Raw genomic sequence first — 17109 nt, 5'->3', positions numbered from 1 at the left:
TTTGTCTAAAAAAAAAAAAAAAAAAAAAAAAGAAGTGACATTTGAGATGGACTTCGAAAATGAATAAGTGAAACTTACAGGTGGTCTGCCAGTTAGATGATTGTTTTCTCAACAGGTCCTTTGGTAAGTGGCTAGGTTGTATATTACAGTTGTTTTTTGGGTAATGTTGGAGGTCATTTTGGATTTTTAATTTTCATGGGTATAGGGATAAAACAGGCAGAGTAGATCATTTTTCTGAAATGTTTGGATTTTTATCTTTATCGCCAGCTACACTCACGTTTGGTCAATGGAAACAACTCTTAGAAGAGCAGGAGGGTGTACTTTCAGCATTCTTCCTACGATATGGCTAACTGGTGTAGAGAATTTGAAATGAACTTTAATGTTTCTTTTCTTTGCCTTTCAAAGAAGATGCTATAAATAACAGTAAACAGTTGAAATTTGTATTACTTCAATCAGGATATTAATAATTTATTCTTATCCATTTTGTATTTGTTAAGGACAGTCTTGTATACATTATTCAGAAAAGTGGAAGGAACTTCTTTTAAAAATTAGAAATGAGAGTCGTGAAGTGGAAATGATTCTTTCCAAAAGATGCCGTTAAGTTAGTGAATCTGAAGTTGGGTAAATTCGGCAGGTCGTTGATAATATTACCAACGGTTTCTCCATCTGTAAAATAGGGATAATCATATTTGATTATGACATACTCCCCTTGAAAGGTATTTTGCATTTCTTAGAGGAAAAGTGCAATATTTGTCATTGTTGTGATAGTGTAGAGATGAAACAAATATATCTTCAACTTACATATAATTTAGGTAGTAGAGTGTTTTTATGTCCTGTAAAGTTTGTCTCATGCATTTACCTCAGGATGTAAATTGAGAGAGAATCAGAAGAACCCTGAGGATTTAGTAATTTTCTCTCTTTAAACATTATCTTATGTTGAATTTACTAGCAGAGAAACAGGAGTCCAGTGAACATACAATTCGATTTATGTTGCTGTAACTTCTGATTAATTATCTTAGCCTTCATAGATACTGTATGTTTTCATGGCCTCCTTTTTTTAACTTATTTTACATGCACATGCATTTGGATATTGAGGTGGTGCACATTCTTGTTGCTTTTTATAGCCTATACTATTCCATTTTGTTCCTGTACTATCTATGGTTTGCCTAACCATTCTTACTTGTAGGGCATTTAGATTGGACCCAGTTTTTCTCTATTATAAATAGCTCTGCTACAGTGTATTTAGCAGTAATTATTTGCATATCCCCAAATATAAAATTCTGGGCAAAGATAAGAAGTGTTTCAGTTCCGTGTAGTATTGCCAGATTTCTTTCAACAACGATAGGTTTGATTTACAGTGCCTTTAACTAAATAATACCTTGTTTTGCCACATTATTTTAATTTTTATTTATCAATTTCATATCAATTTGATGGTCCCTAAGACTTTTTCTTTTTTTTGAGGTGGAGTTTCGCTCTTATCACCCAGGCCGGAGTGCAATGGCGCGATCTTGGCTCACTGCAACCTCTACCTCCTGAGTTCTAGCAATTCTCCTGCCTCAGCCCCCTGAGTAACTGGGATTACAGGCGCCTGCCACCCCCTATGCCTGGCTAGCTTTTGTATTTTTAGTGGAGACGGAATTTCACCACATTGGCCATGCCAGTCTCGAACTCCTGAGCTCTCAGGTAATTCGTCTACCTCAGCCTCCCAAAGTGCTGGCATTACAGGCATGAGCCACCACGCCCAGCCTGTACACTTTTTAAATGCTTTGCTTTCATTGCTATTGAAGTTTCTGTGTCTTTTAATGTTTTTCTTTTATTTGCCTTATTTTGTTAGGTTTTGAAACCATAGTAATAAAAGATTGAGCTATGGTATTCCTTTCCTGTAGAATTCGCTTTACTTTCTTCACATCAAGGGACACTGTATGACTGAAATAAGTAGAATAAAGGCCTGATTATAAGTGAATAGATCTTCCAGGGTAAAATATGCAGTTCTAATTTAGTTTGTAAAAGTTTTGGCTATTTCAGTTAGCTTTGTGCTTTTTAGCTTTAGATCAAATCTTAGTGTGCCGAGTGGCATTCTGATGGCTAAGAGGTGGAGATAGTGAGCAGTTCACCTTTGCTGCTTTTAACTTTCAAGTAATTATTGGATTGTCAACCAGAATTCAGACCTAACAACTAAAAATAGTATTCTCCAAAACTTTAATTCTGCCACTTTTTTACTGTTTGATGGATAGATTATGTTCTCAGATGAAAGATTAAGATTTTTTTTCCTTTGCTGTAAGGAAAAATGACCAATCATACCCCCTAGTGGTTAAAAACAATGTTTAAATGAATTAGTTTAACAACTTTTTCGTAAAAAAGAAAATTACTCAATCATACTTTCCTTTCTTGGTAGTTATTTTTAGAAGCATTTTATAAGTTGTGTTTGTATTCTGGGAGCAGTCATATATAAATATTGGAATGAGTCAAATTTAAGAAAGTAGTCCGAATGTTGATCTGAACAGACACAGAATAAATATATATGTACCTGTTTTAATTTTACCATAGAAGTAGTTTGAAGATTTTGAAGTATTTAAAGAAAAAAATAATAATTAGTATGTGTATTTATTGGTATAGTGATAAATATTTATCGATATTTAGTTTCACGTTCTCATAGTTTTCTCTGGAATAAGAGCATTGATTCTTAGCTTCTGGAAACTCATTAGTGTTTGGGTGTTGCTGTTTCAAATCTGAAATCTGGCACTGGAAGGACTTACTTTGACTATGGTAAATACACATTCCAACAATTGTTTCTTCTTCCTCTGAAAAGGTATGTGAAACTGAGAAAGTTTGCCTTTCAGAAATTAAATTTTTAAGTAAAATTATTTTAAGACTGTGATTGTTTGTTATAGTCAATCTGAGAGTTAGAATGAAGAAAGCAACAGAAGTCTATGAACAAAATTGTCTCTTTCTGCCTGTGGCCCCTCACCAAGGTGGGTGTAAACTTGAACTTCCAAAGGTGTAAACTGGAACATCTGAAACAAATCAGACATACGTTCCACACCTCACGGCCCCAACACAAATACACAGACACACATCACTACAGAGATTGGTCTGTGCACTGTCAACCTTAGAGCCCAGCTGCCCAAACCCTTACTTCCCTATTCTCTCCTGTAGTTTTCTGTCACCATGGTGTCTCAGTAAGTTTTGTAGTTAATTGTAGCTGCTTTACATGTGTCCAACAGTTTCATTCTGTTTTCATTAAAATTAACTATCTATAAAAGGCTTTGGAGGAAATCTGTGAATTTTTTATTTTTTTGCTCCTCTTCTCACTTTTGAAACCTGTTTACTACGTTTTGTGTGTTTTATATATGCCTTAGCTAAACTTTATAACATCCCTATGATATTTAGATGAGGAAACAGAAGCTCAGTAAGATTGAGTAGCTGTCTCTAGTATACAAAGCTAGTAAGTAGTAAAGCCAGGATGCAAACAAACCCAAGACTGAGTCCAAAGCCCAGGCTCTTGGCCGCAGCCTTCTACTCTGAGCACTCTTCTTCTCTGCCTCTCCCCTGAGGATCCCTGACCCCTTATCACCCTGGACTTTGACAGTTCCAGAAAACACTCTATATCTACTACATGTAATTTTCATTTTATTTTATTTTTTAGAAACAGGGTCTTGCTCTGTTGCCCAGGCTAGACTGCAGTGGTGCAGTCATAGTTCATTGCAGCCTTGACGTGTCTATGTAATTTTTAAGTAGTCAGGTTTTATATTTACTTCTTTTGTTGATACAGTCTAAAATTGAAATTTTATTTTTCAGGGCTTTGGGGAAAGAACCCAGGTAATTATCTAGGAGATCAATTTCTGGGCATTGCTGGTCGGATAACTCAGAGCTCATAAACAAGCATTTGTGAGTCCCAGCATTGCTCTTGAGACTTTTATTGTGTCTGAGTTAAGACTTCCCTTCTTCAGGAATGCGCCACTGTGAACTTCTCTAATGTTAAGGAGTTGAAGCTTCCATAGATTTCCTTTTTTATGGCCTCCATATCTCAAATCCTTTTGTGACTTGTCATTTGCCATGATCCTTGTACAGTCACGTTTCTTCGCTGAGATTTCTTTCTCCCTTGAAAATCCAATTGTAGGTGTGGGGTGGGACAGATGTGATGATAGCAGAATAAGGTGGAATAAAAGCAGAAACAAAGGAACCAGGAAATGGGAAAAAGTATAGTCCTGTGGCGTGGCCCATGTACCTTGTTAAAACAAACAAAATAGACTCTAGTTGTGACCACAGCTGGGATCAGGTATGGAATCGGCAGATTAGGACTAGAAATAAAATTGTACCTTTGGGAGAGAAATTTAAAAAGGAAGACTATAGAATTCTAAATAAAACCACTTCCATAAAAAATTTCTTAGTGCAGGATTGTAATCAATCTTGCTTTCTCTGAGTGACTTAGGATTCTGCAACTTCCTTAAAATGTTTCATGTTGTCAAAACTTTGCATGCTTGAAATAACCTAGGTGGGGACAGTTTGAAAGTGTGAATGTGAAGCAAGTAACCCTTGAAGCTCTTTCTAGTCACATCAGTGATAATCTAGAGTTGCCTGTCTCTATTTAAGACAAATTTCTGGGAGGAGATGGACTTAACTGTTTGGGATGGTGAATAAAGATGCTTAGAGTGGAAAATGACCTTAAATAAATCAGATATTGCCCTCATATAGCTCATGCTATTTTCACGATAAGGAAACAAAGTCAGCCAGGTGCAGTGCTTCTCACCTGTAATCCCAACGCTTTGGGAGGCCATAGTGGGCAGATTGCTTGAGCCTAGGAGTTCAAGACCAACCTGGGCATGATAACACCCAATCTCAACTAAAAATACAGAAATTAGCCAGGCGTGGTGGCATGAATCTGTAGTCCCAGCAACTTGGGAGGCTGAGGTGGGAGAATGTAGGGACCAGCCCCACAGGGTTGGTGGGTTTTTCTCCCCGTGTGTGGAGATGACAGATTGTAGAAATTAAGACAAAAGACAAAAAGATAAAAGACAGCTGGGCCCGGGGGACCACTACCACCAAGACACAGAGACCAGTAGTGGCCCCGAATTCCTGGCTGTGCTGGAAACAAGGCAAAAGGGCAGGGTAAGGAGTGTGAGTCATCTCCAGTGATTGACACGGTCACGTGAGTCACATGTCCACTGGACAGGGGGCCCTTCCCTATTTGCAGCTGAGGCGGAGAGACAGAGAGAGAGAGGACACAGCCTATGCCATTATTTCTTCATATCAGAGGTTTTTAGTACTTTCACTAATTTTGCTACTGCTATCTACAAGGCAGAGCCAGGTGTGCAGTATGGAACATGAAAGCAGACTAGGAGTGTGACCACTGAAGCACAGCATCACAGGGAGACAGTTAGGCCTCTGGATAACTGTGGGCGGGCCTATCTGATGTCAGGCCCTCCACAAGAGGTGGAGGAGTAGCGTCTTCTCTAAACTCCCCCGGGGAATGGGGGACTCCCTTTTCCGGTCTGCTAAGTAGTGGGTGTTTTTCCTTGGCACTGACGCTACCGCTAGACCACAGTCTGCTTGCTAACTGCCTCTTCCCAGACACTGGTGTTACCGCTAGACCAAGGAGCCCTCTGGTGGCCCTGCCTGGGCATAACAGAAGGCTCTCACTCTTGTCTTGTCACTTTTCACTATGTCCCTTCAGCTCCTGTCTCTGTATGGCCTGGCTTTTCCTAGGTTATGATTGTAGAGCGAGGATTATTGTAATATTGGAATAAAGAGTAGTTGCTGCAAACTAATGATTAATGATATTCATATATAATCATATGTATGATCTATATCTAGTAGAACTCTTGTTATTTTATATATTTTATTATACTGGAACAGCTCATGCCCTCAATCTTTTTTTTGCCTGGGCACCTGGGTGGCTTGCCGCCCACAGGAGGATTACATGAACCCAGGAGGTCTAGGCAGCTGCAGTGAGCCATGATTGTGCCACTGCACTCCAGCTTGTGTGACAGAGCGAGACACTGTTTAAAAAGGCAATCCAACAAAACACACACACACGCGCGCGCGTGCACACACACACACACCACACAGAGATTCGGTAGCTGAGACTGGGTAATTTATAAAGAAAAGAGGTTTAATTGGCCCACAGTTCTGCAGGCTGTACAAGCATGGCACGGACATCCCTCGGCTTCTAAGGGGAGCCTCGGGAAGTTTTTACTCATGGCAGAAGGTGAAGCAGGAGCAGGCATGTCACATGGTCAAAGGAGTGGAAGAGAGTGTTTTGTTGGGTGAGACGCCACACTTTACAAGCAGATCTCACAAGAACTCACCATCACAAGGACAGCACCAAGGGAATGGTGCTAATCCATTCATTAGAAGTCTACCCCCATGATCTAGTCACCTCCCACCAGGCCCTACCTCCAGCATTGGGGATTACAGTTTGACATAAGATTTGAGTGGGGAAAAATACTCAAATCTCATGCCCTTCTTATATTGCAAAATACAATCATGCCTTCCTAATAGTCCCCCAAAATCGTAACTCACTCCAGCATTAATTCAAAAGTCCCAAGCCCAAGTCTCATTTGAGACAAGGAAAGTCCCTTCTACCTATGAGCCTGTAAAATGAAAAAGTAAAAACAAGTTACTTACTTCCAAGACACAAAGTGGGTATAGGCACTGGGTAAATATTCCCAGGCCTTGGGCAGCTCCACCATTGTGGTTTTACAGGGTTCAACCCCCACAGCTGCCCTTACAGGTTGTTGAGTGCCTGTAGCTTTTCCAGTCTCAGAGTGTAAGCTGCCAATGAATCTACTATTCTGGAGTCTGGAGGACAATGTCCCCCTTCTCACAGCTCCACTAGGCAGTACCCTGGCGGGGACTCTGAATGGGGCTCCAATACCACATTTCCCCTCCACACTGCCCTACTAAAGGTGCTTTGTGGGGGCTCCATCCCTGCATCAGCCTTCTGCCGGGGCACCCAGGTTTTCTCATCCTCTGAAATCTAGGCAGAGGCTGCCAAGCATTCTTCACTCTTGAACTCTGTGGGCCCACAGGCTTAACAGCACATGGAAGCCCCCAAGACTTATGGCTTGTATTCTGTAAATGGCAGCCTGAGCTGTACCTTGGACTCTTTGAGCCACAGCTGGAGCTGGAGTGACCTGGATGCTGGGATCCCAAGGCTACACAGGGCAGTGGGGCCCTGGGTCTGACTATGAACCCATTCAGTCTTCCTGGGCCTCTGGGCCTGTTGTGGGAGGGGCTGCTGCAAAGGTCTCTGAAATGCCTTTGAAGCCTTTTCCCTGTAGTCTTGGATATTAGCACTTGGCCCCCTTTTAGTTATGCAGATATCTCTAGCACATGGTTGCTCCACAGCCTACTTGAATTTCTCTCCAGAAAAAAACTTTTTTTTTTCTTTGCCACATGGTTAGGCTTCAAATTTTCTGAATGTTTATGCTCTGCTTCCTGTTTAAATTCCAGCTTTAAATCATTTATTTGACCCTTCAGCTAAGGTAGGCTGTTAGAAGCAGCCAGGTTACCTCTTGAACACTTTGCTGCATAAAAATTTCTTCTGCCAGATATACTAGGTTGTCACTCTTTAGTGCAGAGTTCCCCAGATCCCTCGGGCATTAATAGAATGCAGTCAAGCTCTTTGCTAAGATACAACACGTGTGACCTTTGTTCAAGTTCCCAGTAAGTTCCTCATTTTCATCTCAGACCTCAGCAGCCTGACTTTACTGTCCATATCACTGTCAACGTTTTGGTCACAATCATTTAAACAGTCTCTAAGAAGTTCCAGACTTTGCCTCATCTTTCTGTCTTCTTTTGAGCCCTCCAAACTCTGCCTGTTTCCCAGTTCTAGAACCAGTTCCACATTTTCGGGTATCTTTATAGCAACACCCCATCCTCGGCACCAATTTTCTTTATTAGGCCATTCTTGCATTGCTGTAAAGAAATACTGAGACTGGGTAATTTATAAAGAAAAGAGGTTTAATTGGCTCAGGATTCTGCAGGCTATACAAGCATGCACCGACATCTCTCTGCTTCTGGGGAGGCCTCAGGGAGCTTTTACTCAAGGCAGAAGATGACGCAGGAGTGGGCGTGTCATATGGTTACAGTGAGCGAGAGAGTGGGGGTGGTGCCACACGTTACACACAACCAGATCTCTCAATAACTCATGATCAGGAGGATAACACCCAGAGGGATGGTGCTAAACCATTCATTAGGAATCCACCCTCATGATCCAGTCACCTCCCAGCAAACTCCACCTCCAACACTGGAGAATACAATTTGACATAAGATTTAGACAAGGACAGATACTCAAACTTATCACATGCCCTGTGTTTCCATCTGGATTATAACTTCTTTGAAGGCAAGTGTTCATGAATTTGTATTTTATCATCCAAAATGTCTAGTATAGGAGTTTGTGGGCATTAAATACATGTGTTGGCTGATTGAGTTTTTCATGGTTTTCAGGATCTGTTGTTGTGAATGTTCTTTGGTTTTCAAGTATATTGCAAATTCTACTATTTTTTCCTATTTAATAAATCGGCTTCTTCTGAGATAGTTTTTCCTGTTCCTGGAACATTTTTCCACCCTAAATTTTACTTTTTTATCTTTCTTACTATTTTCATTTGGCTTCTGTTGCTTTACAGTGAGACTAAGGTCTACTCTCAACTTTGAAGCCCCTTTTCCAGCTTTCAATTGTGACAATTTTCAAAATTCAAAAAAGTTGAAAGAGTAATGTAATGATCACCTTTTACTCACCTAGACCACCTAGAATCAAGTCGTTTACATTTTTTCATACTTGTCTTATCTGTGTATTTATAGGGGTGAATGTCATGACATCTGTGGCATACTTTCACATGGTTCAGCTTGAAGCCCTTTCTTAAACTATATAAACTCCCGGCAGTCTCATTTCCTTTCTTCCAATTTTTAACATTTGCTCCACTGCTATATTAGGAGGTTCTCATTCTTACGATACTTTTGAAATTTCTTTGTCTTGCTGCAAGAGTTGATATTTAGAGTTACTGCAAATGTAGCATATTTACAAATTTATTGTAAATAACTGTCTTCTGTGTTCTGTGTTATGGTTGACTTTAATTTTAATTGACTTCACATTCTTCAGCATGTGTGAGATGACAATTCTTAAAATTTCAGATTCTTACCATTTAGAAAAGGAAGAATGAAAGTGCTATGAATGCCAAGATGAAATGAATATTCAAGCTGTGTTTGATTACTTTGCTGAACATCAAAAATTGGTCCATAATTTAGTGTTGATATCTATGATAGACTTTCTTACGAAAGTAGTGTGGAAAAGTGTCAGAAGAGACAAGAAGGAAGAGATGTAGAGGAATAAAGTCAACAGAAATAAAAAGTTATGGTAGCAGCAGTTGAGTTTACCTACTTTGTTTCTGCAGTCCAGCTTTTTAACTCGTTTCCTCGTGTTAAAGAAGCAAGGAATCCCTAGTTCATAAGGCTACTATCAGAATTGTGCATGGCAATTATTGTCTTCCTTTTCCCTAGACTAGTGAAGAAGACAAGAATAGTGGATAGGCATTAACAAGGTTCAGAAGGCTGTCTGTCTTAGTGTTCTTGAAAAACACTGGAATAGCCTACTTGCACTACTTGGATGAATGGGAGACGAGAGGAAGGAAGAGCCTTTCACAGAAACCTTTATACTAATAAACCTTTATTCAGACTCAGGAATGGCCAGTTTCTTTAAGGTAATAGATTACAGCTGCTATGTTTATTTGTTATAGTTATTATGTGCCAATTATGGACGAGCTTCTGCATGTACTATTTTCTGTTTTATTATTACATCATTCAGTTCCTATATTCAAAATTATTACTTGCCCCAGAGCGCTTAGTAAGAGTAGACCTAGGATTTGAAGTGAACCCAGCATTCTGATGATACATTCTTTCTAAGAAGGAGAATTGGAAGCTGCTTCATCGGATCAGGAAGGGTTGACAGATAAGGTAAATTTAATGGGTATTAGATATTAGATGAAATGCCAAACGTAGATGGATTAGAAACTAATAAATGCAGATAAGAAAATAAGGGAGGAAAGGGTTTGAAAACCCCCCTTGGGTATGTGCTAAAATAGAGTAAGAGTGATAGTAATTGGTTTAAAAGACACCAAGTTACATAAACAGAAGATTAACATGGTTTCTGGAAAAGAAGTTTTCCTGGTTTCTAGAGTTACTGGAAGATTTGCTGTAGTTTTAGAAGGAGCCAATGAATTTGATTTCTGAAGTTTTGACAAGATTGTTTTTTAAAGGTTAAAATGAAATGTAAAGGAAATGTAGCGTGGGTTGGCTTAAGGGCTGAGTGAGGTGGAGTGAGAGAAATCCATGGGGAGTGCTGACAGTGGAGATTTCCAGGACTGGTGCTTGAGGCTAATTTGGGTTTTAAATTTAGAAAAGAGAATGCACATGAAATGTTTTAATTTGCCAGTGGTACAAATCTCCATATGTAGCATAATGTAAAGCTAATGGACATATATTTTCAGAAGCCCTCTTCAAGTTATTATAAGACAGCACAAAGTAAATTAATTTGGTCATGGACGAATTGAGAAAATGTATCTGAAGAGAAACAGTTACCATGTTTTTGAGATGATGAGCTCCAAGCTATCGGTTTAGAACGTAGGAAGGAAATGAAGAACTGTCCTTGAAGAATTTAAGCTTCTGGGTAGAAAGGCTAATGAAAGTAACAATGTTGTTCTATACTTACATGAAACTTTAACGTATACATCTTAGACTCTGCTATGATTCTCCATGACATGCCTTTTAAGAAAGATATGAGAATAGGGCAAGGTCCTGAGAAGAGCAGCTGGCACGACAAGGAGATAGGTGATTCAGAAGATTAAGACTCAAAGGAGATAGGAAAGAATGCAGAAAATGAGAATAATGTTTTCCCTCAATCTTAGACTCTTAAAGCCAAAAGTTGTCCCTTGAAACTTCAGAGAGGACATCATAAGCTAAGCAAAAATTTGTATTACTTCATCAATTGGGTAGAGATGGGAGAAACATTTACCCTAAATGTATATGCCCTGAGACAATGTCTTAAAATTTTTCACATGGCCTCAGGCTTTCAAACTTTATGCCTTGTGTTGGACCCTCTGAGGTTTGAATTCAAATAATATTGAAAAATACCTGGAAAACAGTGCTGAAGGATGTACTAGAATTCTAATCCAGCTCACTGCTTGTTTTTGTAGGGCCTTCAGGCTAATAATTGTTTTTACATTTTTAAGTGGTTGGAGAAAAAAGTCAAAAGAAGGGTAATATTTAGTGATGAGTGAAAATTACATGAGAATAAAATATCAGTGCTGTAAGTGCAAGTTTTATTGGGCTACAGCCATGCTCACTTGTGGATATAGTGTCTATGACTGCTTTTGCACTACAGCAGTGGCAGAGATCCAATGTCCTATAAAGCTTAAGTTACTCTCTGGCCCTTAAAAAGAAAAAGTTTGCCAGCCTCTTAGATAGACTAATAAAATTAGCGTCGTTTTTCCAGGAAAAGAAAAGATCGTAGTGACTAGAGGAAAAGCGTTAAATAGATGAAGACATGTTGTATACAGTCATGAACCACATGACGTTTCGGTCAACGACAGACCGGTGGTCTCATAAGATGATAATGGCCGGGCGCGGTGGCTCAAGCCTGTAATCCCAGCACTTTGGGAGGCCAAGACGGGCGGATCACGAGGTCAGGAGATCAAGACCATCCTGGCTAACCGGTGAAACCCCGTCTCTACTAAAAAATACAAAAAACTAGCCGGGCGAGGTGGCGGCGCCTGTAGTCCCAGCTACTCAGGAGGCTGAGGCAGGAGAATGGCGTAAACCCGGGAGGCAGAGCTTGCAGTGAGCTGAGATCTGGCCACTGCACTCCAGCCTGGGCGACAGAGCGAGACTCCGTCTCAAAAAAAAAAAAAAAAAAAAAAAAAAAAGATGATAATGGAGCTAAAAATTCCTACTGCCTGCTGACATCATAGCCAGTGTGACATCATAGTGTAATTACCTTATTTTTAAAAAGTTTAGCATCGCCTAAGTGTACAGTTTATAAGTCTACAGTTGTGTACAGTAATGTCCTAGGCCTTCACATTCATTCACAGCCCACTCACCCAGAGCAGCTTCCAGCCTTGCAAGTTCTATTCACGGTAAGTGCCCTATGCAGGTGTAACATTTTCTCCTTTTAGATTGCATTTTGATTGTACCTATTCTGTGTTTAGATGTGTTTAGCTATACAAATACCATTGTGTTACAGTTGCCCCCAATATTTAGTACAATCACATGTTGTTTAAGTATGTGATGGACCACACTATATATATACCCGAGGTGTGTAGTAGGCTGCACCATCTAGATTTGTGCAGGTATGCTCTGTGATGGTCCCATGACAAAATCCCCTAATGACCTGTTTCTCCGCACACATCCCTGTCGTTAAGTGACACATGACTGTAAATGGTGCTGAGCAGCATGCTGTTCTTTCCTGTGCTGTTCTTTCTGTTTCTGGTCTAACACAGAGGCCGTTAGCCTCCTGGGACTATTTACATTTAATTAAATACAACTTAAAATTCAGTTCATCAGCTACATTGACTGCATTCCAAGTGTCCAATAGCCACATGTGGCTGGTGGCCACCATATTTGAAGAACATTTCCATCATTGCTTAAAACTCTGCTGGACATGGCTGTGTAATAGTAAATACGGTACTTTGTGCCAGGTGCTGCTCTTGAATCTTCTCAAAAACTTCTTGAAGTAGGGATTATTATCACTTCTGTTCTACAGATCAGAACGTTGAGGAACAGGGAAGTGAAGAAACTTGCCTAGAATCACACAGCTAGTGTCAGGCAGCATTTAAGCCCAGGCAGCCTAGCTTCAGAGTCTTGCTTAATCATTTTGTGCTGAGAAAGGTTGAGAGTGAGGAACACGCTTAATTGTAGCAAGAGGGACATGCTGTATGTGTTGACAGTGCTGTACAGATTTTGAAACACAAAACTTAGAAAAGTTGTGTAGAGTGTAATAGCTACATTCCTTCCTAGAAGGAAATCGAGAGATAGGAACTGGACTAGTGTTTTGGAGATCTGTCAGTCTTCATTAGGTTAAATGGATCATTTGAATTCTGACTTATCTTCGTAGTAGTGTTGACCCTTTCTAATTAGTGGAAATTATTTTGGGAAAGGAAGCCATTAAATGGGAACTTTGCCTTCACAACAGTTACATGTATTTGTGTTAATTCAAGCATGCTGTAGTCTACATGACAGACTACATGCTACAGTATCATGTCCTATTACCTTTTTAGCTGGGTTGAAGGCTGTGTTGCCATTGAGTTATAATTTCACTTGAGTAGAGGTGTAGGGGCCACATATGATACTGTGTTTGGTATTACATACAAAGGCTGATGCCCTCCGTTGTATAGCATGAATATTGGGTGAGCATTTTAGTGGATGAACACTTCCTTCTTCTGAATATTACTAAATTTTTTGGGTTTTATTTTAACAAATGCATAGCATTTCATGTGTCAGGCACTATTTGGAGTACTTTATAAATACTTATTTAATCTCCATATCCCTATGAGAGAAATACTGTTTTTTTTTTTTTTTTTTTTTGAAATGGAGTCTTGCTCTGTTACCCAGGGTGGAGTGTAGTGGCGCGATCTTGGCTCACTGCTACCTCTGCCTCTAGGGTTCAAGCAGTTCTCCTGCCCCAGCCTCCCTGGTAGCTGGGATGACAGGTATGTGCCACCACACCTGGCTAATTTTGTATTTTTAGTAGAGATGGGGTTCGCCATGTTGACCAGGCTGGTGTCGAACTCCTGACCTCGGGTGATCCGCCTTGGCCTCCCAAAGTGCTGGGGGGTTACAGGCATGAGCCACCGCACCTGTCCCAGAAATACTGTTATCCTCATTTTGCAGATGAGGAAGCTAAAGCACCCATGAGGAAAGTGACATGTTTAATAGTTTGACCACAGTCACACAATTAGACAAGTGATAGCACCGGGATTTGAACCCAGGCAGTCTGGCCATAGAACCTGTAATCTTGCCTGCTGTGTTTTGCTGCCTTTCTGGTGGCAGTGGACTGTGGATTTGTTTTAATTGTACACCAACCATCTCGTCTTGCTTTGGGGGATGTTAGCAAGTGTAGAGGATTGTTGACAGCACTAGCAAGTGAGATCAAAATGACAAGTGTGGCTCTGTGGCACTCCCAGAAGCCTCATGACTAGTCCACAGGCAGTATACAGCTCTAACTCTATAAAATAAATACTTGTCCCAGCTAAACAGCTCTTAGTCATTTTTTGATTAGCACCAAAAGTATTTCAGGGCACACATGACTTGCTGGCTTCCTCAGCTGGTAAATTCTGTCATGAGTAGCCTGAGCTCCTTTTTTGAGAGGGTGGGTCAGCGTTATGGGTCCTGCAGAACTTCAGCTACACCTGGGAGAAATTTTGGAAGCTTCACTAGGAAAGTGTAGCTTAAAATTAGCCTATATTTCCCAGGAAGTTGATACAGCTTATCTCCCTCTACCCTGATGTTCAGCTTGATCTGGTTATTGCCACCTTCTTCACTGCTACTACCTTGTAGTTCATTGTTCTTTTTTTTTTTTTTTTTTTGAGACGGAGTCTCGCTCTATTGCCGAGGCTGGAGTGCAGTGGCCGGATCTCAGCTCACTGCAAGCTCCGCCTCCCGGGTTCATGCCATTCTCCTGCCTCAGCCTCCCGAGTAGCTGGGACTACAGGCGCCTGCCACCTCGCCCGGCTAGTTTTTTGTATTTTTTAGTAGACGGGGTTTCACGGTGTTAGCCAGGATGGTCTCGATCTCCTGACCTTATGATCCACCAGTCTCGGCCCCCCAAAGTGCTGGGATTACAGGCTTGAGCCACCGCGCCCGGCCTAGTTCATTGTTCTTAAATTGATGGAAGAGGTCCTTCAAAGTTAGACCATGTGGTCGTTGTCTATCCCCATGTGCTTAAGAGTACACATGTGCATGGAATTGTATTCCAGTATAGTTGATCTAGAAATATCTAACCAACTTGGCAGCATTTCTTGGTTGCTTGCTGTGAAAATGCTAAAAATTGTGTTTAAAAATAAAAATTGTTGTGCTTCTGAGTGTGATACCAAATTTGCAAACCAGATTTTTTAAAACAGCATCTATATTAATATAAATGCTTTCAGTTAAAATATCTTAATAATTTTTTAGAAAATTTAGAAAGCATTTAAAAACTATTGGAGACATTTGCAATTCTGAAAATTATTTTATTGTATTTTTAAAATTAATTATTAAAAAATTTTTAAGACAGAGTCTTGCTCTGTCACCCAGGCTGGAATGCAGTGGTGCCATCATAGTTCACTGTAACTTTGAACTTCTGGGCTTGAGTGATCTTCCTGCCTCAGCCTCACAAGTAGCCAGGAATACAGGCTTGTGCCATTATGCCCAGCTAATTTTTAAAAATTTAAAAATTTTTTTGTAGGAACAGGCTCTCGCTATATTGCTCAGGCTAGTCACAAACTCCTGGCCTCAAGTGATCTCCCACCTCAGCCACCTAATGGGCTGGGATTACAGGTGTGAGCCACCATTCCTGGCCCTATTGTAGTATATTTTAAATGTATATAAATCCACTCAGTGAATGGATTTGTAAGAGAATTGTTTAAAGTTGACTGGAATTATAACATTTTACACTTCAGACATTGTCAAATTCTTTTTCAATTCTAAGCATGACTTAAGGCTTTATGTCGTGTTGTTTATATTCTAATTTTGTGTTTCCTTATTTTCAGGCTGAAATAGAACTATTTGTGAACAGACTTGACTCAGTGGAATCAGTTCTTCCTTATGAATATACCGCGTAAGTTTTTCAGCTTGGTTTTTATATAAAATTCAGAATTTTGTACATTGAGAACTTTGTTTTCTCACAGTTGTGGACAAATTGATATGCATTTTTAAAATGTACATAGCCTGAAAATATTTTTTAAGGTGTACTCTTCCAAGGTGTGGTTAAAAATGTGATCTTTGTTTTATGTTTCTTTGTAATACAACAGAAGCACTGACTATAAACAATGAATTTCCTTTTTTACCTGACTGAACAAAAAGGTATTTTGTTTTCTTAACATTTTAAAATTATAAATAGCTCCACATATTTTTAAACAAAACTTTTATGTCCCACATAATCAGTTCCCAGAAATAACTACTTTGATGTCTACTTCTCCACATTTTTTTCTCTAAATAGTCTAATCTATATAATCACATTTATTCATTTTTGTTTTAAACAGAAGTAGATTCATAGTATTTATATTTATATTTATGTTTATGTTTTTGAGACAGTCTCACTGTATCGTCCAGGCTGGAGTGCAGTGGTGCGATCTTGGCTTGCTGCAACCTCTGCCTCTGGCGTTCAAGTGATTTTCCTGCCTCAGCCTCCCAAGTACCTGTGTTTACAGGCACATGACACCACTTCTGGCTAAGTTTTGTATTTTTAGTAGAGACGGGTTTCACCATGTTAGCCAGGCTGGTCTCAGACTCCTGGGCTCAAATGATTCACCCACTTTGGCCTCCCAAAGTGCTGGGATTACAGGCGTGAGCCACTGCACCTGGCCCATACTATATTATTTTTGATTGGCACCTTGTTTTTCTCATTGAATATATTGTGGGCATCTTTCCATGTCAATACATAGCTACCTCACTCTTTTTAGTGGCTGCTATTATTTCTATTTTAGAATTATATAGATTCCGGCCGGGTGCAGTGGCTCACGCCTGTAATCCCAGCACTTTCGGAGGCTGAGGCGGGCAGATCACGAGGTCAGGAGATCGAGACCATGGTAAAACCCCATCTCTGGCTGGGCGCGGTGGCTCAAGCCTGTAATCCCAGCACTTTGGGAGGCCGAGATGGGCGGATCACAAGGTCAGGAGATCGAGACCATCCTGGCTAACCTGGTGAAACCCCGTCTCTACTAAAAAATACAAAAAAAAAAAAACTAGCTGGGCGAGGTGGCGGGCGCCTGTAGTCCCAGCTACTCGGGAGACTGAGGCAGGAGAATGGCGTGAACCCGGGAGGCGGAGCTTGCAGTGAGCCGAGATGGCGCCACTGCACTCCAGCCTGGGCGACAGAGCGAGACTCCGTCTCAAAAAAAAAAAACAAAAAAAACAAAA

The 17109-nt window shown here is 40.3% G+C and overlaps 1 protein-coding gene across 3 annotated transcripts in view; it reads left to right on the top strand.

Moving 5' to 3' along the window:
- Positions 1–17109, top strand: part of TM9SF2 (transmembrane 9 superfamily member 2) — a 75262-nt gene that overhangs the window by 2487 nt on the left and 55666 nt on the right. The window contains exons 1-2 of one of the 3 annotated variants that reach the window (XM_023218025.2): positions 1637–1683; positions 15741–15808. Coding sequence is in view for 1 of the 3 variants with exons in the window: in XM_023218023.2 (XP_023073791.1) it covers positions 15741–15808 (68 nt within the window). In the remaining 2 variants the exon portion in view is untranslated. Of the gene's footprint in view, positions 1–1636; positions 1684–11991; positions 12132–15740; positions 15809–17109 lie in introns of those variants that run through there. The other 2 variants (XM_023218024.2, XM_023218023.2) reach the window with 2 other exon arrangements.

This window comes from Piliocolobus tephrosceles, chromosome X (assembly GCF_002776525.5).
Source record: "Piliocolobus tephrosceles isolate RC106 chromosome X, ASM277652v3, whole genome shotgun sequence".
Classification (NCBI taxonomy): Eukaryota; Metazoa; Chordata; class Mammalia; order Primates; family Cercopithecidae; genus Piliocolobus; species Piliocolobus tephrosceles.
Note: the sequence above shows the minus strand (reverse complement) of the source record. Positions and strands in the feature narration are given on the sequence as shown.